Source organism: Sturnira hondurensis, unplaced genomic scaffold (assembly GCF_014824575.4).
Source record: "Sturnira hondurensis isolate 20B ecotype Veracruz unplaced genomic scaffold, ASM1482457v3 Scaffold0006713, whole genome shotgun sequence".
Taxonomy (NCBI): Eukaryota; Metazoa; Chordata; class Mammalia; order Chiroptera; family Phyllostomidae; genus Sturnira; species Sturnira hondurensis.
The window spans coordinates 154,054-177,179 of NW_028079344.1; the positions used below are offsets into that span (position 1 = coordinate 154,054).

A 23,126-nucleotide genomic window follows, 5' to 3' on the forward strand; every position below is an offset into this window, starting at 1 on the left:
GTGGTCACATAGCTCCTTTTATATACGTCTAATGTTGAATGTTTAAAAAAAGATTTCAATTTCTTTATCTTTAGAGAGGAAGGAAGGAGAGAGGGAGAGAAATATCAATGTATGGTTGCCTCCCATGCATCCGCCACCGAAAACTGGCCTGCAACCCAGGCATGTGCCCTGACTGGGAATTGAACTGCGATCCTTTGGTTTGCAGGCCCGCGCTCAATTCACTGAACTACACCAGCCAGGGTTACTGTTGAATTTTTATCATATTAACCTATAGTGATCTATTTACAAAAATGCTGCCTTTTCTAGAAAATATAATTAGGTTGGGTCATCTTTCTATCCCTATGGCCTAGTACAGGTCATGACATAGTATAGGCATTTAAGAACTGTATCCATTAATTTCTCGTAAATAAAAGATCAATAACAATGAAGTAATCAAATGTTATGTTTGAAAATAGAGTCTACCTATGCCTGCTGCCATAGTCCTCAAGCAGCCTGAATTCTTTCCCTCAGTGTGGTTTCAAATACAATGTTCTCTGTGTGCTGTGATATTGAAAAGGATGGTATGTCCTAAGTAAGTCTGTGGTGGTATTTTTAAAATACTCTATTTTAAATTTGATGAACATTTGCTAGAACAACGCTGCTCCAAAACAATATTAAAAAGAAAACGAAAACAAAGCGCTCTGAATTTAAACCAAATCAATAACCAGGTTTTAAAAAAAAGAAACTGTTGAATAAAAGACATTTGGAGACATGCCGATTGCTTCCCTAAGGTGGTTTTGATTGTATCTACCCCATTGTTAGATTTCCATAATATTACATGAAGTAAAATTATATCCGATTTAGTAAAAAAAATTCATATAACTCAGACACTTGATTATTATTCTTAAAAACTTATGAAATAACATCAAACAAAAGTAGTAACACTAATTTTGATAATTCTGTATTTGAGCCAATATAATAAAAGTAAAAATGCTAACAAAATAGTAGAAACAAACACCTAAAATATATTGAGTGCCTTTGTGCCAAATGTTTTACTAGGTACTTCAACATGACCTCATCTTATTTAAGTCTGTTATCTGGGGGGCCAGGTAGCTTTAACCCCATTTTATAGATGAGGAAAATGTGGTTCAGAGAGAGTAACTTGCTCCAGATCACAACACAGCCACAAAGTGATGGCTACAAGGCTTGAACGTAGAATGCCCTTTTATTATCCTATACTTGTTTCCACTTCAGTGTGTTCTAAACTCAGTGTTAGAAGTATGTCTGAGGAGACCATGTATAAAATCAGCATTGAGATACAGAAGACTTAAAAGGAGGTCAAACTTGCCTCTGTACTTCCTAACAGCACAGGTTCAACGAATCCTGCACTCAACAGAGTTGTATCCAGCAGCTTTCTGTTCTCACCCAACGATACATGTCGATTAAAACTAGGACATACCTAAATCCACATGTTTCTGCAAAACATTTCAGATCCACAAAGCTTGGGATTGGTATTTGATTTTGCATTTCGTTGATATATTATTGTAAAAATGCTTTGGCTTTTTTCCTCAGTGAAACCAAACAAAAGTCATAATGTATGTTTTTCCAAGTTAAAGCATTCATGGCTTCAACCAAACTGTTGTATATACAGCTGTGGCGATATTTACACAGGTAAGCATCTTAGTTGAGTATGAAATACACATAGGATCAATGTGGAGTTGACTTTACAGTTAATTTTAATGGGTGTGATGTATAATTTAAGAGGGTGTGATTCCCAGGTTCACACTCCAAATCACAGCAGTAAGTGATTTCAGCACTTGTCTAAATTATGGTGTGTTCCAAAATTAACAGTAAGGTCAGACTCCAATTTTAGATTGAAAATGTAAAGGCCATTTTCAAAATTTGGGATTCAAATACAAAAGTGGTTTGCTATCATTATCAAATTGGCCTTGAAGATGGCTAATTAGACCTCGGTCCTTAAAAGTTGCCTTCTTAGGCAGCTTAATAAGTTTTGTTATTCTTTTAAAGTAAGAGCTTTAGTTACATTAAAAACTTCCAGTAGGTTGCTAAAAATAATAAAAACAAACATATAGACATTGAAACTTATACTCTTAAAAACAAACAATAAGAAAAAAAATAAATCAGTGACTAAAACTAGCAGATTTTCCTTTATAGCTTGCTTTTGATTCATACATTTCCATTTCCTTCCCAGGGAATGTGGTGAAGGCTAGGTTATGGTGCTTTAGGTGCAGACTGTCTTCTGAGTTATGCTAGTTTGTTGCTAGGTGCTCAAGGCTGCACAAACTATTAGTTTGGGGCTACCGAAGTTCAAAGATCTACAGAGGCTACTCTCTGGATATCTGTGGCGGTTGTCACTTTAGTTCTCCTTATTCAAAATCTTCCATATTTTTGATCAGTGTTGACAGGTGGCATGCTCGCTAACACAGTGAACTTACAATGTACTTCATTAAAAAATAATCAATATTGGTGAAATCAGTTCTTATCTCTTTGTTGGTTGGATCAGCCTGAAAACCTTTCTTCTTCTCCCACCCCCCAGGACTGGAAGAGCAGGTTGGGGGATGGATTCCATCGGACAGGAACGCCCTCAGTTGGGATTGTGATTGGCTCCTGGCAAAGTTTATTTGGGCAACTTCTCTTGGACCTATAAAGCTGCCATGGCTCCCAGTGCAGTAATCAGGAACTCTATTCTCCCTAAGTTCTCTCGAAGTGGAGAAACAGTGGTGTACGCTGGTTGTTTGTCTGTGGCTTTGCCCCAAGTGAAACTGACTTTCAGTGATGTGCTATGATACAATCGTAGAGGAATGATCATTTGTTTGCTAGATCTTTGGACGATGGAAAGGGGTGGGGGAATTCAAGGAAGTCAGCAGAGAAAGAGGAATGGTGAAGAAGAGAACAAAAGCTTATTGAGCACCTATTATATTCCATTCACCATGTTAAATCAGTTGTGTAGTCTTACAGCTGCCTTAAGAAATAGAACTTCATTTATTGGTCTTATAGCTGCCTTAAGAAATAGAGAACTTCATTTACTGGTGAGAACGCCAAGGCAAATAGTGGGTACTTGCCAAAACCACCCAGTAAATGGTTGGCTTTCTGTTGCCTGAAGTCTCCCCTAACCCCTGCTCCACACCCTCTATTGCACGATGCAGAAACAGGAGTGCAGCTGGCTCAGAGGAGGAGGAAAGAGAAGGAAGGGAGGGGAAAAGAAACACTAGAAAAAGAAAGAATGTCAGAGAGCTCTAAAATGCTGCCAGTAGTTGTTCAAGGTTCATTCTATCTGACGTGAGGGTAATCCCAAGCAAGACTGTGTGTTAGGCATGCCTTGACCCATCTTCCAGTTTCTGGATCACAAGGCTCCATCTTTGCCATTTTGGGAGAGTCCTAGTTTTCAGAAGCTACTTGGTAAATTCTCAACTGAATGCTCAGTCCTCCCAGAGACATTGCTATGCAATAGGAACATTTTGCCAAAAGTATAATGACAATTTTCTGCAAAATACATCTGAGAAGAGAACATTTATTTGCTTAGTAGGATGATCCAGCTTCTAGGTTAGCCTCGTAAGCAGGAGGTCTAGGTGTTTTGTGTTTTTTCCCTACGGAAGCAATTTTCTTGAGTCTTGTTTTCAGTTTCTACAATATTGCATGTTTAGATTCCCGACACTCTGTCACCTTTCACTCTCCCTGGAGGAAGCCCTTCCCTATCTCTGCAGCAATCTGACTTGAAGGTCTGTAAAGATGTTTTATTTTAATTTCCGTAGTAAAAATGTGGAAACTTCATTCCAAATTTATTACCAGAAATAGGCCTATCAGCTATCTGTTTGGTAATGGATTTACTGCTGTCTAATCTGACAAATGAAGATGTAACTTTGCTCAAAAAGTAGAAAGACACAGTGACAAAAACAAAATTCACCCGGGGAGGAAATGACATCAATACATTTGAAATATTTTTTAAATCTTAAAATCATTTGGGGTTGCTATGGACTGAATATTGGTGTTCAGCAAAATTTACATGTTGAAATCATAACCTCTAAGGTGATGGTGTTAGGAGGTAGGGCTTTTGGGAGGTGAATAGGCCATAAGGGTGAAGCCCTCATGAGTGGGATTAGTGGCCTTCCAGAAGGGACCCCGGAGATCTCCCTCATACCTTCACCATGTGAGGGCACAGAAAGATGTCAGCAGTTTGCAACCCAGAAGAGGGTTTTCACCAGACATCAAATCTGCTGCTGACTAGATCTTGGACTTCCAGCCTCCGCAATTGTGAGAAATAAATTTCTGTTGTTTAAGCCACTCAGTGTATGGTAATTTGTTGTAGCAGTCCCAATAGACAAGACAGGGATATTTTGGGATTCATTCTATGGTATATTTTGGAAAACAGAACTTCTCAAACAAAGTAAACGAGTATTTCAGTCCTCCACACACATATAAAGTCAGATCAGTCTCGCAACAAAAAAGCAGCTCTATTTTTATAGGTTTAAAATACAAACATGAAGCTGTGGGTATTTGAAAAAGGGAACAAAGATTGCAACAAGTATTTACTTAGCTTATTCTTCCTACACTTGAAGATTTGTTGCAATTACTGGGTCTGAGGCCACGGGGTCACGGAAAACACCATCTTGGACGTGACTATAGTCCTAAGTTCCTCGCTCTAATGGCTCATGAACCATTACCAAGGAGAAATAAGACACTTTAGCAGTATCTAAATAAAAAGAAGTGACAAGAAGAAAAGGGGGAAGCAAAAGCTTCATGTGCCCAGGGGACCTTTGTTTGTGCAATTGAAGCTGTACAGTTTCACCTCGAGTGCCGACACCCTGCAGTGTTTCCACCAAGAGGCCATCAAAAGTAGCCAATGGCTTGGAGAATCTTCTTGTTTATTCAATTATTTTTATAAAGGCTCATCTGGTCCTATTTTTAAAAACATGGAACTTTTCCAAAAAAGCCAGACTTCATTCTCTTATATAGGTTTGAAAAGAATTTGATGTCATTTTGGTATTTGGAATCTCATCTACCTACAAGGTATAAATAAATCACCTGTGAGGCAAGTCTCATCATGGAAAACACCCTGGTTATCAGTTGCAAAGGCCTGTCATCAGCTTCCATTGCCCCATCTTGTTCCTTCAGACTTGCCGCCTCCCTGCCTGAATACTCCCTACTTTCTGCGTGTCTGAACACATCTTGCATGCTGGAGAAAGAGCTTCTGATGGGGACCTTCCCTCCCTGGAAAGAAATGGCTGCCTACAGAATATCAGAGCAATTCTAATTAGGCGTGACTCAGCTCTTCCGTGACCTCTGTTCTCACTTTTTTTTGATTAGGTTGGTGCACTGGTCCTACTCGTGGAAATATGGTATGTGTCTCCCCACCCTCCATCAGTTTCAAGAGGGCAAAGTCCCTTTTAGAAGATTCTTTCATGGAATTCTTACCATGGATAGTTTTTCTTCCCCTGCCATTGCCCCTCTTGTCTTCCTTCCCCCGCAATTTGCTGTCTAGAGATTTCTTTCTTACTCCAATTTTCCTGGAGTTTGGAATTATCAATCTAAAGTCAAGAGTCCAGAATTCATCACTATTATCCATAAAACTTTGCAGTTGTTTCTTTCAAACTTGTTTTTTCCTGTTCAACCATTTCTTTATTTCAAAATAATTAAAGCACTGATGTGTGGTTTCTGTTGAGTATAATTTTAAATCTTCAAAATGTGGAAGGACAATTTAAATTTACTTTAACCTTACCATTAATGTGATAAAGATTTTTCTCTTTCTGCTGATTTTAAAACTTACATGAAGCTGCAAAATGCTGAAGGGGGCAACCCTGCTTCAGAAAAAGAGAAGGAAAAAAACTTCATGACAAAAATACTTGTTAGGAAGTAGCAAGTGAAATCTGTCGATTTGCTTTTATGCCTTTGACAGTTTTTTTCCTTAAAGAGAACAGAAAAGGAAAAGATAGCCTACCTAAAACAGTAATATTGTTTTCAGAGTTCTGGGATAATCCAGAACAGTCATTTTTGAAGAAGAGGAAATAGGTTTCATTTCTGACAGTGGGTCCCCTCCACTGATTTTCATATTCCTTGACATGATAGGCTGTATAAAGATGCCCCGAGTTTATTCCACAGATGGAAAATAGCACATACAGGAATCGGCTAAACATTCACAAGGACTACCATCTGAGATTTGATTTTGAATCAAGAGATAGTGTCCGACACACATTTCACTGAGCATGCTTGTCAAAAATCTCACATTCCAGATGCGCCAAGAATGCATGCATTGAACACACACACCCCCCATCCAACAACTGCATCCCAGCGGCTCCTGCACACACATTTCTAACACAGTCACAACAGAGCATGCTCCCAAGCCTTCAAGCCTCTACAGCCTTCAGCCAATCAACTGCCAAAAAGATGCTCAAGCAGCAGTTGAAGTGGGTCTGACCTCTGGTACCTGTGGCTACTCCAGAGAACTTCCTGTGAGCCCCAGGGACTCAGAGGAGGTGGTGAGGAGTCTGCCAAAAAGGCCCCAGGCAGTCAGTTTGCTTCCTACCCTCATTCTTCCAGATTTGCGTCTTTCTCTGGAGACCTTAAACCTGTTTGGGGGGTTCCAACAGGCCCTGCTACTCAGTAGTAAGTAGTTACTAGCAAAATGATGAGCAGAATGATAATTCTACCAGAATAACAGTTTTTACATTATCTAATGTTTTCTTGGCTTTCTACACATTTTTCCCCCACATTTTTTGTTGCAAGTGGAATCCTGTGCTTAAGCCAAGCAGGCAATGTAAAGCTCTGACTTCAAAGCCATTTCTTGATAAAACATCAAACAGCCCGGAGTGGACCAACTGTTATCTGGAATTCTATAGATAATTAACCGAAACTCAGCACCCACTTGCCTTGGGAGTTTCTGTAGGCAAGGTTTTTCTCATGGTCCTGCTTGCTTTTGTTGCCATTTCTCCTATGATTTGTTAGGCAGAGAAAGGTTTGGAAAGCCTCTCAATCAAATTCTCTGTTAGCACGAGGAACGTGAATACTTGCTCTGCCTCGCGGAGGCTTCATTCTCTGTGCCCTCATTCACTCCGTGAGGTGCTATTATCTTGCTCCTCCCTCTTGGTTTGGAAACACCACTGCCTGCACCTTCTCCTGGCATTTTCCTTACTTTAGAGGAGTGGCATACTTTCTACAAGGAGTGTCAGAAACGTTGTCTTATAAACTTAGCTTTTAAAAATGTGACGACACTGAATCTACAGAAGACCCAGAGCCCCCACAGGGGGTCTGCCAGTCTGTGAGAATGCTAGGCAGCCCCTCCCTTCTTCCAGCCTTCAGACTCGAGTCCTTGCAACCTCTTTACTTGGGTCAAGAGGATGGTCTCGCCACTCCAACCCCCCTGCATTTTCCCACTCCCCACCTCCATGCATTGCCCATTGATCAAGCCACATCTCCCTTTAAATATGAAGACTCACCTTAAACCCCACCACCTCTTCCAAGGAGCCTCCCCTGATTAAGCGGGGATGAAGACACCTCCGAAGCATGATTGACAAACTCCCGATACATAAGAAAACATATAGCCCAAAACAAACACAGAAACTCACAGAGAGAGAAAATTACACATTCTCTACTTTCAGATTGTATGCTTCTATGAGGGTAAGGGAATCAACTACGCCAAAAACCAGTTAATCATTTCAAACAGTAAGGTGTTTGTAATATTCATGGGGGTTACTCAGAGAAACACTGCTATGACTTCTTTTCCCCAATGATTCTCCTCTTTCTTTAAATCCCTCTTCCTTTTCTTCTCAGCTTCTTGCATGCACAACTCACGGGGACTGGCCCTTGCCTGACAGGAACGATGCGGAGAACATTAAAGGAAGCGGGGGCTTGCCATCTCTCCCGGGGGGTGAATCACACTGCGCGGGATGAACCTGCGTGTGAGCCTGGTAAAGGCCTTAGCCACTTAATTCTCCTCATCAGGAAGCCTTCATGGCTCCATGTCTGTCACATTGACGTAAGGGACCAAAAATACTCTAAAGGAGGCCCTGCTAAGAGAATGAGAACAAGGCTCCTGGCAAGACTCAATGCCTCGCCTCAAATAAAACCTTTGGAGAGCAAGGGGTCTCTACGGAGCACGCAACCACACCAGAAAATAGAAACAGACATGTTCGCTGCCCTCTCGGGTCAGTGTTAATGCCGCTTGTGGAGGGCGGAGAGACTTGTGGCAGAAAATGACCAGAATGAAGAGAAACACAGATGAAATGGCGATAGCTGGCAGTGAGAACATGGCATCCAACACCACCGCCACAGAAGCTTTCTAGCTACAAAGCCACGCTATGCGACCTTTAAGCAAAACATTACTGATTTTGTGGATGTAAAACGTACCTTCAACAGCAGAACTCAGTTTTATGACACCTTGAATAAAAACAAAAAGTGGCAGTTATATAATGGACCCGAATTACCTTTTCCAGTCTTCTCATTAACAAATGCATGCTTCAGAGCTGGATTTTTCTTTTTTGCTGGTATTTCGATAATTTAACTAAACAAACGTCAACTTCAAGATCTAAGTAATTTTTAGCCCTTGATTAGACATCATAGGATCATGAGCGTGTTCATTTTTCCATGAAAATCATTTGGGGGGGTTTCTCACTAAGTGTATCCGACATATTTTCAGATGAACAAAGGCCCAAGCCTGTCTGTCTATTTCTGGGTATAAATCATGCTGCATAATGGATTGATCAAACTTCCCACATTAGGACACTAGTGTCTAGTGCTTCCGATTTATCATTGTGTACAGAGATCATGTGATACATATTGGATCGGGTTTCTGCTGAAATATGTAACAAGTAGGTAAAAACCCTGGTGTGATCTGGCGGTTTCCTTCTTTGGGGCAGCTGGGCTGCGGGCGGTTTCTGGTCTGATGAGCTCAGCATTCCCGCTCCCCGAAAGTCAGACTGTGATAGGGCTATCCGAGCTTGCCAAATTATTCAGGAAACAAGTGGACATTACTCTTGGCCGTGTATTCATGTGCCATTTTGGTGAACTTAAAAGTGAAAATACTAAACTAAGATACATTAGACCTGCTTCAATAATTTGATTTAAAAAGTTTTTGGTTTTTTGTTTCTTTTTGATAAGTCCTGGTTTTAAATGAACAATATTCCCCAAACTCTCTATGATAGCCAGGATAATTTAGGCTGGGCAAAAATGTCGACAGTTTCATTCAGTTGACATTCTGGTTCTCTTGGAAGCTGGAAGAGTTTCAGATGAAAAATGGAAACAAAACTGGTGAACTAAATTGGCATCAACATGAACACACTCTGATTTTAACAGATTTTGTTCACAAAAAGATGAAATTGCTGTTTATGATGACTTTCCAAAAAGGCTGTTTTCAAGTTACCTGTTGAATTTCACGTTTCCTGCAGAGCCTGTATGTAGTGTCTGCTTGACATTTAACAAGAGACTCTCCAGGGGGAAGAGTATGTATGCATATCGGTATGTGTGTTTATTATCAATTTTGCTAATGTGAATGATGTATAGCACGGAATCCACAAATAATAATAGGATATACAGTGTTCTTTATTGCAAGTTCTGTTGCAGCCAATTGCTTCTCGCATAATGCTTTGTTGATTTTGGCCAAACACTTGTATCCGCAGCCACCAAGTCAACCATGATTTGACAAAACCATGCACTGATTTTGTAGCACTCCAATCTGCTCCTTCGCAGTAAATTTATTATCATTACTTCTTTTTTGCGACCTACTGTTGAACTAGTTTTCACTTTCGTAGAAGTTATTGTCCTTAAATTAAAACCCTTTCAACTCTAACACCATACAAGCTCTCCCACCAGGACCTGTTTCCAGCGCCCAGTGTGCTGTTTCTGAACACGGAGCTGCAGGGAGGGTCAGGAGTGACGCTGTCCCACATCGGTTCACGACACAAGGGTAGTGGACATAAACAGCCTCAAGAGCATACACAGTAAATGTAGTTAAATGATGAGGATGTAAATATTTTTACTGGGGGGACCCCCCCAAAACCAGACTTTATAAAAAATTGTGTATTTATTCTTACATGTTTAAACTTCAGTCACCTTCAAAGTATTCTCCATTTGATGCAATACACTTATTGAAACTTTTTTCCACTGGCTCAAAACAGTTTTTGAACTCACTGATTTTTTAAAAAAGTTTATGTATTTTATTTTTTAGAGAGAGGGGAAGGGAGGGAGAAAAAAGAAGGAAACATCAAATGGTTGCCTTTCACATGCCCCCAACTGGGGATCCAGCCTGCAACCCAGGCATGTACCCTGACTGCGAATTGAACCAGTGACCCTTCAGTTCACAAGCTGGCACTCAATCCATTGAGCCACACCAGCCATGACTGAACTTGGTGATTTTAATACCTGTGTTTAGTGCTTCTGCCATTTTTTGTTCCACCTCTTTCACACGGGCAACATGGTTCCCTTTGAGGACTTTTTTTGCATCCAGGGAAACAAAGGGAAAAAAAGTCACTTGCGGTGAGATTGGGTGAATAGGGAGGGTGGGGCATGGGGGTCATGCTGTTTTTGGTCAAAAACTGCTGAACACTCAGTGCATTGTGGGCAGGTGCACTTGTAAATCACCCATCATGAAACAGGCAAATGAGTTGAGTCTTCAAAAAAATTTCAATGGAGCTGAATGCAGCCTCTCACAACACCACCAGCTGGTACACTGATACAGAGGGGCTCCTAGAACACTCACCTAGCAGGGGAAGCCTGTACCACAAGGGAACTGCCCTCCAGAAGATAAATCAATTTTGGGGGGGTCCCCCCTCGTAGTTATTTATTACCTTTGTTTTTAAAATAATTTATTTAATTGTAAGTTTAAATCATTTAATTTGTAATAATGACTGTGTTTAATAAGGGACTCCCAAAATTTCTGAAAATGTAACAACTGGCTCTTGCAAGCTGGTATGAACCAGGTCTACTATAGCATTGTTATAACTGATGTTTCTTTCCACTCGGTCTCAGAAAAGAAAATCTTAATCTTCAAAACACTTGCTGAGATAGTCACAAAGAGTTATAATTTAACTGAACAAGCCGAATGTGTGTGAGCTTAGCCTTTACTGTTATTTTGCCAGTAATTTCAAAACCTCTTAAACCCATCGTATGCAAAAATGTACTATACATAGATTATCTTGGAAATAACAGTCATGGACAATCAGCTACAAACATGACCTAAAGGTACTCGGCATTCTTTTGGTCAGGCAACTATGCCAAGAGGTATGAGTCATTGGCTTATTAAACAATGCTCCCGTCTTTTTTAAACTGTGGGATCTTTATACAGGAAACCAGGTCAGAATATATGTTTTTCAGCCACATTTATTTTTGTGTTTCACCATAATGTCAGCAACAGTTATTCATAGGGAAGCACAACCAGGCACTCTGATCAGTGTGAGGAAATAGGCTGTTTGTGAGGAAAGCAAGAACTCCAAACAAATTCTTACGGGAGACGTGGGTGGTGGTGGACCGGCGCCCGACAATGCATTTATGAAGGGGACGAAGGGAAGTTAAAAAACAAATTAAAGTCTGACTTTAGAACTCTAATGATAGAGATTATTTTAATAAAAACTTTGGTGATTCATTAGCTCCAGATGGCCTGTTGTTTTTTTTAAACCTCAAATAAAGCTTTTCCTTATAGTAGGATAGGCCTTTATACTGGAAGTAACCATGTTATAGTGAAAATCTAGAATTAGCTAAATGTAGTTGGATAGCTAACATTAACATTATATGAAAAATTATAGAATGAGGGGAAATATATCTTTTATGTTAAAATAGGATTATATTTTAAAGTTTGACTATTTAAGGAATGATTGACATTGATGCTGAGGTTACACGCTGCACTGCTGACTTTTGGAACACATGACGGATGCTATCTGACTGGCTGACAGTGACGTCTCCCGGAACTCAGGGTTCCGTAAGCACAAACCTGTGTGTATGTGAATGCAATGGACCCTGCCCACCCCAAGTTAATTCTTCACAGTCTGCAGAACTATTTGAAAAATCAAATAGAGAAAAAGAGAGAGAAAATGAAAAGGAAACCAGCTGTTCTTTCCTCAGCTTGGTATCTTTGGTAAAGTCCTCATCTTGTGGGTGATTCGAGTGATTGTCTTCCTGTTGGTCAGAGGCAATCACTGACCAGGTAGGTGTGCTTTCTGCGCAGTTCTCCAAGTCCAAAACCACTCCATTCTCCTTCCTACCACTTTCACCTAATGGGGAGTTTCCATCGATCTAGAATAATTCTTCAGAGAAAGGCTGAGGTTAAAATAATTCTTGCTAAGGTTTAAATGACCGGGGCTCATTAAACCCTCCAATGATACCTTACTGTTGTTGAATATTAAATCAAAATTTTAACTCTGGCCATTAAGTCCTCTGTGATATATCCCTGCTTATTTTCCTATTTCTTTCACTTTATTTTTCAAGATGCTTTTGCCACTTCTGTCTTCTCTCTGTGCTTTGCAATGCCAATGACTTTCTGCTCCTGGTTAGTGCCCTTGCTGCTCCTTCTGGCTCGACTGCTCTCCCCTAACTTGCCAGAGCTTCCTGTAGCTAGCTCTTTCGCCTCATTCAGTGTTACTCTAAATGTCACTTCCAAGGAGTTCTTCCTTGATTACTGTATTTAGAGCAGCCCTAGTAATAACTCTCTAGATCACCTTTCTCTTTTATTGTATTTTTTCCATAGCAATCATCACCGCTTAGAATTATGTTGTTGATTTATCACTTGGTTCCTTGTTCGTATCTACCGTCCTCATTAGAATGAAGCAGAATGGGGGCAAGGACCTGCTCGGTTTTCCTTGCGGCTGTGACACCCCTGACTGCATCAGTGCCCGACATGGAGTAAATACCCAGTAAGTATTATCCAGTGAGTAACTGATCATTACCAAGTGTTGCCACATGTTCTAAAAGAGGATTTTACGAATACCAGCACATGTATTTCAAACATGTTATTTTAACCGTGGACATTGTTGAGCAGAGCCCTTGAATTGCACTGTAATGACCACTGTTTCTACTCAGAGGCTAGTCTTCGTGGAGGTGAACATTGAGATGTGGAATGAATATACATAAGTTACAGTAGGTAGTTAAGTTTCAGGATTATAGTGTTAAAAAGGTACCCAAGAAGTAAGTTTATCAACTAACTGGAGACAAGAAAATGTCCTACATGGACTTCGAGGAAAATTGGCTAATTGATTTTATATCCTTACATCTCTAGCCTCTGCAATTCTCATTTCTGCTGTCATTGCCCGAGGCCAAATTATCATGGCAATGTCCACATGCATCTGTATTATAAGATAAGAAGAGAAAGAGGAACTAAGAAAGAGCCATTCAGTTTTTTATATCCTTCTCCCAGTGCACTCTCATACTGCAGCTGGAATGATCTGTTCAAAAGGCAAGTCCAATTATATGCTAGCCCTCTTTCCTTTAAAAGTGTTAAATAGCTTTTTATTATTCTTTAGATAAAGATCAAAAGGCTTAACATGACTTGGAAAGGTCTTCATGAAACCACCCTTGACAGAATAAAAAATGGCGGCCAATTCCTCTCTCTCTCTCTCATAGAGAGCTGGGGGCTATGTGCCTTCTTCTTGAATCCAGGCAAGCTCTCGGCCTGCTTTGGCTACTAAAATACAATGGAGATGATGCTCTCCCCGTGTCTGTCCGCAGGCCTTATGAAGCAGACAGCTTCTCCCTCCTGTCTGTTGGATCACTCCCTCCTGGAACCTTGAGCCACAGGTTGGAAGTCCTGAGACTGCCGTGATGGAGAGGCTAGGTGTAGACATTCCAATAAACCATATCAGCTGAGGGAAGGAGCCGGCAGGCCTGGAGAAACTGTGGATGGAAGCTGGGAGGACAAAAAAAAATGTCCTTGGAGACTAGAAGAAAATGCAGCCTCTCTGAGGTAGTGGCAGAGAGTTTGGCAACATTCTGACCTGTACTGTTATGGAAAGTAGAAAATATACTTAGTGAATTCTTACTTTTTGTGAGATTTCCAGGTCGAATGTTTAAAGTGCCAATTCATTTTTTAAAATAGTGGCATGTAAGTAAATACACATAAAGATGAGTTTAAAAAAACTGTTTAGTTTTCAAGAAAAATTAAGAGAAAATGTGGAGCTAGTACTTGTCAGTATAAAGAAAAAGGTAAAACAGTTTCACATTGCTAGCCTTTTTAAAGAAAAAGTTCTCTGAAAGTAAGAAATTGATAGGGTGAAAATCATTATGTGGGTGTGGATGTACGACCTTTTTGATGATTTTAGAAAGATGGAAGTGTGTGCCTCAAAGCCAGTGAAGAGACACAAGGGCTTCCGAGGACCCCGAGGGTGTTGCTCCAGGGTAGCCTGCCTCTGAGCCCAGGCCGAAGAACCTATAGCGGGGAGAATTGTGGATGTGTGTTTTGTCAAATGAAGAGAAGTTTAATAAGATTCATGGGAAGCCCACAAAGATTTTAAGAGAAGTATATTAGAAGAAACATTGTTAACATGGATGAAAATCAGCAGAGATAGTTTGAAGTGAAATTATTTAAACCCCCAAGCTTCTACGGTCAGGAAATAGGCTGAGACGATCATTCAGTTGCAAATACCATGTCTTATGAGCTATGGACTGAATCGTGGTCCCCTGACCATGCCGCCATGCATATGCTGAGGTCCTAACTAATCCCCAATATGATGGCATTTGGAGATGGGGCCTTTGAAGTGTAATGAAGCTTGATAAGATGATGAGAGTGGTACCCCATGGTAGGATTAGTGCCCTTATAAGATATTGTTCTCTCTACCTATATGCACTTAAAAAAGGCCAAGTGAGCACTCAGTGAGTGGTGGCCTTTGGGCAAGACAGGAACAGTACTCAGGTTGTGGTACCCTGACAATGGTGGTACCCTGATTGCAGACTTGGGAGAAATAAATGTTTGTTGTTTAAGCCACCTAGTCTATGGTATTTTGTTAAGGCAGCTTGAGCAGACTAAGGCATAATGCAAATAAGATAACTCTAAAGGTGCAACCAAGAGTTTGGAAGGTGGAGACAAGAGCTGCAGAGAATCATTCCTGGACAGCAGGACTGGGCCTTCTAGTCAGAGCTGCTAGGGTCCAGCGACTGCTGTGTGCCCCTCATTCCTCCGCTCTTTGAGGGAGGGTGCTCAGTGCATCGATCTCACCTCTGCATCATTAGTATGTGCTGGGTGTGTGTGGAGGAGATACTTTTTCATTTTAGTTCATAAATTTTCATATTGAGAGAAACTGTGCTAAAGAACTACATCAAAGGAACTTCATCAAACACCTGGACTTTATTATTTAGATTTGTAAGAATCTGAATCTCAAACTTGAACTTCATGCCATAAAGAGGTAAGATTTTGGGAGGGCTTTAGAAGGAGTATATTTTGCTTTACAGAGAAACCTAAATAATTTCTATACAGATTAGTGGGTGAACCATTGCTAAGCAAAAATGGCTACAAATTAATTGAAATTGTTCCAACTGAGAGATGGCATTCTCTGTGATTTGGGAGCGCTCTGTGGCTGCTTTGACCAATGTGGTGAAGTGATGCTCCTCTACTATCTGGACCCAGACCTTAAGATTTCCTGTCTTTTGGACATTATCCTTGGAAGCCGCAATCCTGGGGGTGCCACTTATGGGTGCTCTGTTCAAAAGTCTCCTCTGAGTCTACACTTCCAAACATTGAAATAAAGGTGGCAGGCATGTGAATAATGCCATCCTGGACCACCTAGACCCGTCCAACCTCTAGCTAAACGTGGACCGAAAGAATCACCCAGCTGAACCCTGCTGAAATTCTTGACTCATACCATCACAGGTTATAATAAAGTAGTTGTTTTTAAGCTGCTGGCCTACACTTCGGGGTAATATGTTACCTAGGCCAGATAACTAAAACAGTTCCCTGTGCTTCATTTCTTGGACCTCACATTGCATCTAATCTCTTAGCTCTCACTCCAGCCGTATTACACCTTTGGGTCTCTCAATATCAGCATGCCATTAACAGCAACACGCACACTAACATCTCCTCAGCCTTCTTGATCTTTCAGCTCTTAGCTTATAAGCATTTTCTCAGGAAATTTCTCCCTGACCCTCTAGATTAGTCTCATTATTAAAGTAAATTCTCTCAGAAACAAAACAAATAAAACTGTATTTCTTTCCTTCAGAGCAACTATCTCTGTGATTATTTCACTAAGCCCAGTCTCCACCTTTAGACTAAACACCAGGAACAGAGAGCAGGGCTTTTTGATCATGGGTGAATTCCCAGAGTCCAGCAGTGTGTCTGGACAAAGTAAGTGCTGAGTAAATATTTGTGAAATAGATGAATGAAATATTTGATGCAACTTATGAAGGCTCTTTTCTTACCACAGCCATTAATAACTGCCACAATTCTTCCCTCACATACTGGGATTCAGTCATTGTAACTGAGAAAGACAGTGTGACATGATATTAGGCCCCTCCCACTGCCTTGCCTGTGAAGGCGGCTCAGCACAACTGAAGTTGCTAAGTTCCTTTTTGTAACCCTGGAGCACAGAGGAGGAACCGAAAGGTTGCTTCTGAGTGTGCGTGGGCCCAGGAGTGCAGAGAGAAAAAACAATCAGTGCCTGCTCACATTTGTATCTTTGGTGAAAATCAGGGAGCTCTCCTGAGCAGCTAAAGAAGGTTGTGGCTCTCCCCAGGGAGTTCAGTTGGCTACAGTGCCCTCCTGGTATGCCAAGGTTGTGAGTTCGGTTCCCTGGTCAGGGCAAAAATAAGGACCAGCCAATGAATGCATAAATAAGTGGAACAACAAATTGATTTTCTCTCCATTCATCTCTTTCTCTAAAATCAATAATAAGAATTAAAAAAAAACCCAAAGAAAGTTGTGGGTGCTCAAATCATTTAAATTATTCCTAAGTTTAAGTTTAGAAGTAGTTTCTAACCAGATTAAGAGCTTTTTTCTACTGTAGCCCTTTATTCAAAAGAGGAAGGACCAGTTGCTGCCTGAGGGCAGATGTGTATGGAAAGATTCTCCTTCATACGCACTGCCCCCCACATTGTTTTCTTCATACCTAATTTGTATTCTAGTGTTTTTAAAAATGCATTTTCCCGCTTATTTAGTCCTATGAATGTGGAAAATAGATGATGTATTGGAAATAGTCTTTCTTAAATATTTTCTGCTCTATTTCTTTAAGATTTTAGTTTGTCATTTTTGTTGTAAGAGAAATAAGCTTAGATATTTATAAATGTCTTTATAATTTCTGTTTTGTAACTAAAAAGTATTTTCCTTTGACTTGTAAATTTCTACTGAACACTAGTCACCAAATGGGTCCATGTAAAAAATCAACCTTCCTTCCTTCCCTTCTTCCTTCCTCTCTCTCTCTCTCTTTCTTGCTCACAAAAGATTTTATTTATTTATTTTTAGAGACAGAAGGGAGGGAGAAAGAGTAAAACGTCAATGTGTGGTTGCCTCTCAAGCACCCCCTACTGGGGACCTGGCCCCAGGCCCAGGCATGTGCCCTGACTGGGAATCGAGTCAGTGATCCTTTTGGTTCACAGGCTGGCACTCAATCCACTGAGCTGCACCAGCCAAGACCATGTACAATATTTTATTAAATGAGTTCAGTAGAATTCCAATTAGAGAAAGGAAGATTGCCATTTACCTGTAATATCCTTGCTCATTTTAAAGAAAAACATTCCAAAATGGCAGGGCTGTTTCTAGACAGACATGTTTTATGTTGCTTTAGTGAGTGTACACACTTTGCCCATTTCTACTTCTCTGATTTATCCTCCTGGCCTAAGTGCACAATACTGCACTTGTCCCTTTTGAACATGTGACAGATTAAAGAGCTAGCCAGGAGGCAGATGTAGGCACACCTTTGATCTCTCATCCTTGGGGGTTAAAAGAGGGCAGACACCTGGCGCTTTGAGCAGGAAAACAAAACACAGTCCAGACTGGAATTACCTTAAAAGGAACCACAGCTCTAGCCAAAGGTGCAGCTGGATTGGTTGAATGGGCAGGGCGGAGCATACGGTTGGGCAGAGGCCACAACAGAGAGTCCCAATCATGTGATTCAGACTATCTGAGGGTTGGTCAGAAACTGGAAACATCAGGCAATTGCACTAAGAAAAAATGAATAGTAAGTCTTTTGCAAGGAATATTGCGAGATGTTCAGCTGTGCACCAATGCCAGAAGGCAATTGGATGGGAATTCAGGAACCTTTCAGAGAAAGGATTTACAAACTCTTTTACCCCTTAGCAGAACTCTCTTTTTATTAAGGATGTCTTTCACCTTTACAACTAGGATGTTGTATATGCTCTTAAGTCAAAATGAGACCTGGAGCATTTCCTGTGACTTTGGTGAACCTGCATTGCCCCCTGGCGTCTGTGTGCTGTTGTTACACCATCACATAGTCTAAAGAAAGCTAATCAAGCCGTGTAAGGATGTAACTTCTGTCTTATCTGGGATCAGAGAATACAGTTTGCTTCCTCAAATCCAGACATGATTTGAAAAGATCTGGAATGATATTTTGAAATTAAGACTCTTTCCTTCACCACTGTCAGTGGAATTCTGAGATTTTCAAGTAGTTTTTAAAATGAATGGATTAGATTCTAACTGGCCAATTTTAAATTTACAAATGGTCATGTGAGAGGCTGCCACACACCTACCCATTTTCCAAGAACCAACTCAGATATCTCCTGTGCTGTAAAGTCTCTCCTGACTTCTGGGTATTTGGAACCCACCCAGCTGTCATGCTTTTCTCTGCCTTCATGCTTCCTTCTCTGGTGGAAACTTGAAAGTGGGGATTACACCTGATTTCTCTTTGTATCCAATGTGACTCGCATAGTGTCTGGCAGATGGTATGTGTCCAGCAATCACGAGTTGTTTTTTGGTTGCATATAACAATGCTGTTCACAAAATGATCAGGTACATTTCTTGATCAACAGCTACTGAAAGTCAATATAATAACCAAATTAGAGACAGGAGAATATGGTCCTCGGATGGGACTTAGGGGGTCCTTAAGTTCCCTGAAACTGTCAGGCACCATGTTAATTACAGTAGAGAGTGGTTAGAAAACCTAAACTTAGGATGTATCTAGCTCTAACAACCTAGGCATCTAGAAAACCATTCAAACTTTAACCTCTATTTATTCCCCAAGGGAACCTCTACTGTGGAGAGATCATGAATATATCAATTACCACAAATTCAGTTATAAATTTCTTTCGAACATATATTTCTAGGAGTAACTAGGCTTCTGGGTGTTCTTACTGAAGATACTCTGGCATGTTGATTGAGGCCATCAACCCAGAGCTGAGTGACGATAAGCATGAGACATCGGGGTCTGGGGCAGGTTGTGTGCACTGTGGGCAGACTCTAAAGAAACTGAAACTATGAATCAAGGGTCAGGCTACAGTGTTATTCTGCTTTGGATATCATTTTAGGGCAGAAAAAAGTGACCAGATCTGAAGAATTGATTGAATTAGGATGAGTCAAGGGTTAATATTATTAGCAAAACTGCTTTTGTTATAATATTGTTGCATTAATACTCTTAGTAAAAGCTTCTTAAATTTGTTTATTATGCTTTAAATTAAAAAAAATCAAGGAAGAAGGCAAGCATAGTAAAGTCACAATTCATGGTTGTTAAGAGCTTGAACTTTGGGGTCAAACTAAATAGGTACAAATATTGACCACACTACTGACCAGCCATTTGACCTTGAAAAATTCACTAAACTTTTCTGTGTCTCAGTTTCCTCAATTATCAAGATGAGGATGCTACTAACAGCATATACTGTCTGGAACCTAGGAAATGCTCTATAAGTGTTTGTGGAGGAGAACCATGTGAGTTCCCCACTATGGTAGACTGACAAAGATTAAAAACAATTCCATACTGTTGAAAGAGATAGTCTCCTGACTGAATTTGTTCTGTGAGACATTGTTAAAACCCCCAAATAAAAGCAATGTTCTCGGGAGTGGGGCTTCTCCAGTGCTGGTGTTTTCCCTGAGGTTGGCCTCAGTGCAAACCTGGAAATAAACACATCTCTGACACTCTCAGGCCAGCATGCCTGGGCCTCTGGGAGTATGTTGGGGTCTGTGAATGTCCATCCTTGTTCCATTCCAGTGCAGAGCTCCACCCTCAGAGGTAGACCAGAGCCTGAATGGCCACTAGGAATGGGGGTAAAGTCTTCTTTGCCCCTGGTTCTTTAGGAATGCATCCAGAATATACCACTATGACATAAATCTATTTTGAGGTGAGGGCATTTGAGAATAGGCTTTTTCCTGAACTCCCTTATCTGCCTAAAAGCAGAACATCACAAACAACTCAATTGTCATGAACCCACTCCCCAGGAGCTTCTGTAACCGGAGAAGATGGACTCATCAGAGAGAGGAAATGTTACTGCATCTAAATAGACATTGTCCTAAAGCTATTATATCTCTCATCTATTCTCCTAAGGGCCCATTTCTCTTTCCTAAAAGTCATTTGTAAGTGCTTTTTCCTTAGTAAGATGGTATGTAAGCCTCAAATTGTAACTGCTTCCTTGAGTCATATTTTTCTGTGAACTCCTGCATGTACATGAATAAAAGCCTGTCTTCTTTTTCTAACCTGTCTTTTGTCATTTGAATTTACAGGATCCTCATGAAAGATGCTAAGAGGGTAGAGGAAAAGTTTTTCCTCCCCCACGTGTCTCTATAAGGCTTTGGCCCAGTATTGGACCCCACGATGCTAACTCTCTTCTCAGGTCCTCAGAACTAGCTTGCTGCCTCACACCAGAATATCCTCAGTTTAAGAAGTTATGACAAACATAAGTCCACCATAAATTAGAAATAGAATACTCTGCCCTGGCTGGTGTAGCTCAGTGGATTGAGCACAGGCCTGCAAACCACATGATCGCGGTTTGATTCCCAGTCAGGGCACATGCCTGGGTTGCAGGCCAGTTCCCAGCAGGGGACTCACAAGAGGCAACCATACATTGATATTCCTCTATTTCTCTCCCTCCCTTCATCTCTAAAGATAAATAAATAAAATCTTTAAAGAAAAAAAAAGAAATAGAATACTCCATAATATTCAATATGTTAATATTTGTACAGCATCTTTGAATATATGTAGAGCATTATTGAACAATGTCTGACAAATACAAGAGCTAGATAACTGTCTGCGAAATAAAAATAAATCCTTGCTATATTGCACAATCCCAATCTTTTTTTGTTTTTTTTCCATTTTTTAATTTAATTATTTTTCAAGTACAGTTTTCTGTCTATTACTCCCATCCCATCCCACCCCCGTGCTCCCCCCTCCCTCTCATTTCCACCCTTCTCAGTTGTTGTCCCCAACCTTTAATTCACACTAATTTTAGGGTTCCAAGCCTTCTACATATTCTCTTATTTGGCGCTGCATCTTTATAATCTTCCATAGATGAAGATGTAAAAAGTGAATATTGTTCAGAAAGATTAATCTTTTTACTGTTGAGACAAGATAATCAGAGTGAGATAATTTTAACTGACTTCTGACTTTTGAAGTGTAACTTGGAATGGCATTCAGACAAGTACAAAGCCATATTCAGACTTACACAGAGTGCAGTGAGTGGGTGAATGGAGAGGTAAATGGTGGAATAACCACCAACAATGGTGCAAAATTATGCATCCTATGGGAGTTTGGAAAGATATATGTTTTTTAAGAAGAGATGAGACTTAGAAATGGGTCCTCTAATGTGATTTCAAAAGGCAAAAGGCCATCAGTGAGCTAAACGGGGCTGGCAGAGTGCACTCTGGCTTTTTGGGCATTCCAGCACATTCCAAGCAAACCTGGCAACCGATAACTTCCTGGACAGCTGTTTCTCCTATTTATCCCCCAATTCTTTTTTGTTAGTTGTCAGCTAAATTTTTATGTGAAGAGACAAATTCTTCTTAGAGGTTTTTATTTTCATTGGCAAATGATTTGCAGAAATGTTGATTGTCCTTCTTTAAGTCTAAGCTGAAAATGAAAGTGCAATCAAGTGTAACATTGTTTTGTGTTTTTGAGAAATTTCTAAGTAATTTCCATCTGAATATCTCTAGATGTAAACAACAATTCTGATTATCCATGCTTGTATTAAGCATATTCTGAAATTAACATTTGACAAATGTCAGGTAAGTAAAGTGGTCAATGAATCACTTAACATTTACTTTTTCACAGCTAAGCACATTGAGGTCAAGGTCAATTTATTTTATTTTATTTTACTTTATTAAGAACATCTGTGCATGGTGACAGATGTTAACTACATTTATTTTTGTGATCCTTTTGCAATATATACAAATATCAAATCATTACATCATATGCCTGAAACGAATGTAATATTATATATCAATTATACTTTTTTTTTTAAAAGAGCATCTGAAACCTTTAAGCTGCTTGACCCTGGTTGAAACCAATTAACAGAACTTTTTGACACGCACAAAAGAAGTCAAAATGGCACAGAGGGATGCTTCTACTTTTAGACAGGCATGGTAAGAGCCATAAGGGGGCTGAGCCTAGCCTGGAAAAAACTGGGAAGGTAATTAGATTAGATAGAGAGCCCGGAATCCCAGCAGGTCCTGGAATGGGGAGGCCCAGTTCAAGGCCAGGAAGCATGAGGAAGCTGGACTGGATAGTTTGAATGGCTCCTTGATTATTACTGAGAACCAAGAAAATATCTGGAGGATTAACAGGAGCTTTGGAGTAGCTGTCGCTAGAGCCTACCCACCCTCTACATTTCTGAGGGTGTGTAATTTCTCTTAACTGCAATAAAATCCTGCTACCACATTTAAAATCCTCAAAAGAAAAAAAGAAGAAGAAAAGAAGGAAGAGAAAAAAACCATTTAATAGCCTCCCCTTGTAAACTTACGAAATCCTTCCCGTGGCATTCAGCATGGGTCACCCGGGCCCTTCCGGGCCCTTGTTTTAGCTTAGACCACTCTTGTACCTTCCTCTTCTCTCTCCCCACCAGCAATTTCTGTGTTCCTGATACTCTAGACTTCTTCTACGCAGGTAACTTTCCCTTCTCATTCTTGCCTTTGGCTTTTGCCCTTTGATGTTCCTTCACCTGGAACTCAAGCAAGGACTTTAAAGAAATGACATTAAAATTTCCCTGACCACACACTTCACAGTTGTCCTAAAATTCTAACTTTTTTATTTCTTTTTTTATAAAGTACTTGTAACCATGGTAAAGAATTA

The 23,126-nt window shown here is 40.3% G+C and overlaps 1 protein-coding gene across 4 annotated transcripts in view; it reads right to left on the reverse strand.

Moving 5' to 3' along the window:
* The window catches only part of DLGAP1 (DLG associated protein 1), a 317,237-nt gene that overhangs the window by 91,811 nt on the left and 202,300 nt on the right, over positions 1 to 23,126 (reverse strand). For 2 of the 4 annotated variants that reach the window (XM_037050283.1, XM_037050285.1), the window contains exon 5: positions 8,341 to 8,370. The exons of the other annotated variants lie outside the window; for them this stretch is intronic. In XM_037050283.1, the coding sequence (XP_036906178.1) occupies positions 8,341 to 8,370 (30 nt within the window). The remainder of the gene's footprint in view (positions 1 to 8,340; positions 8,371 to 23,126) is intronic. 4 annotated transcript variants of the gene reach the window in all.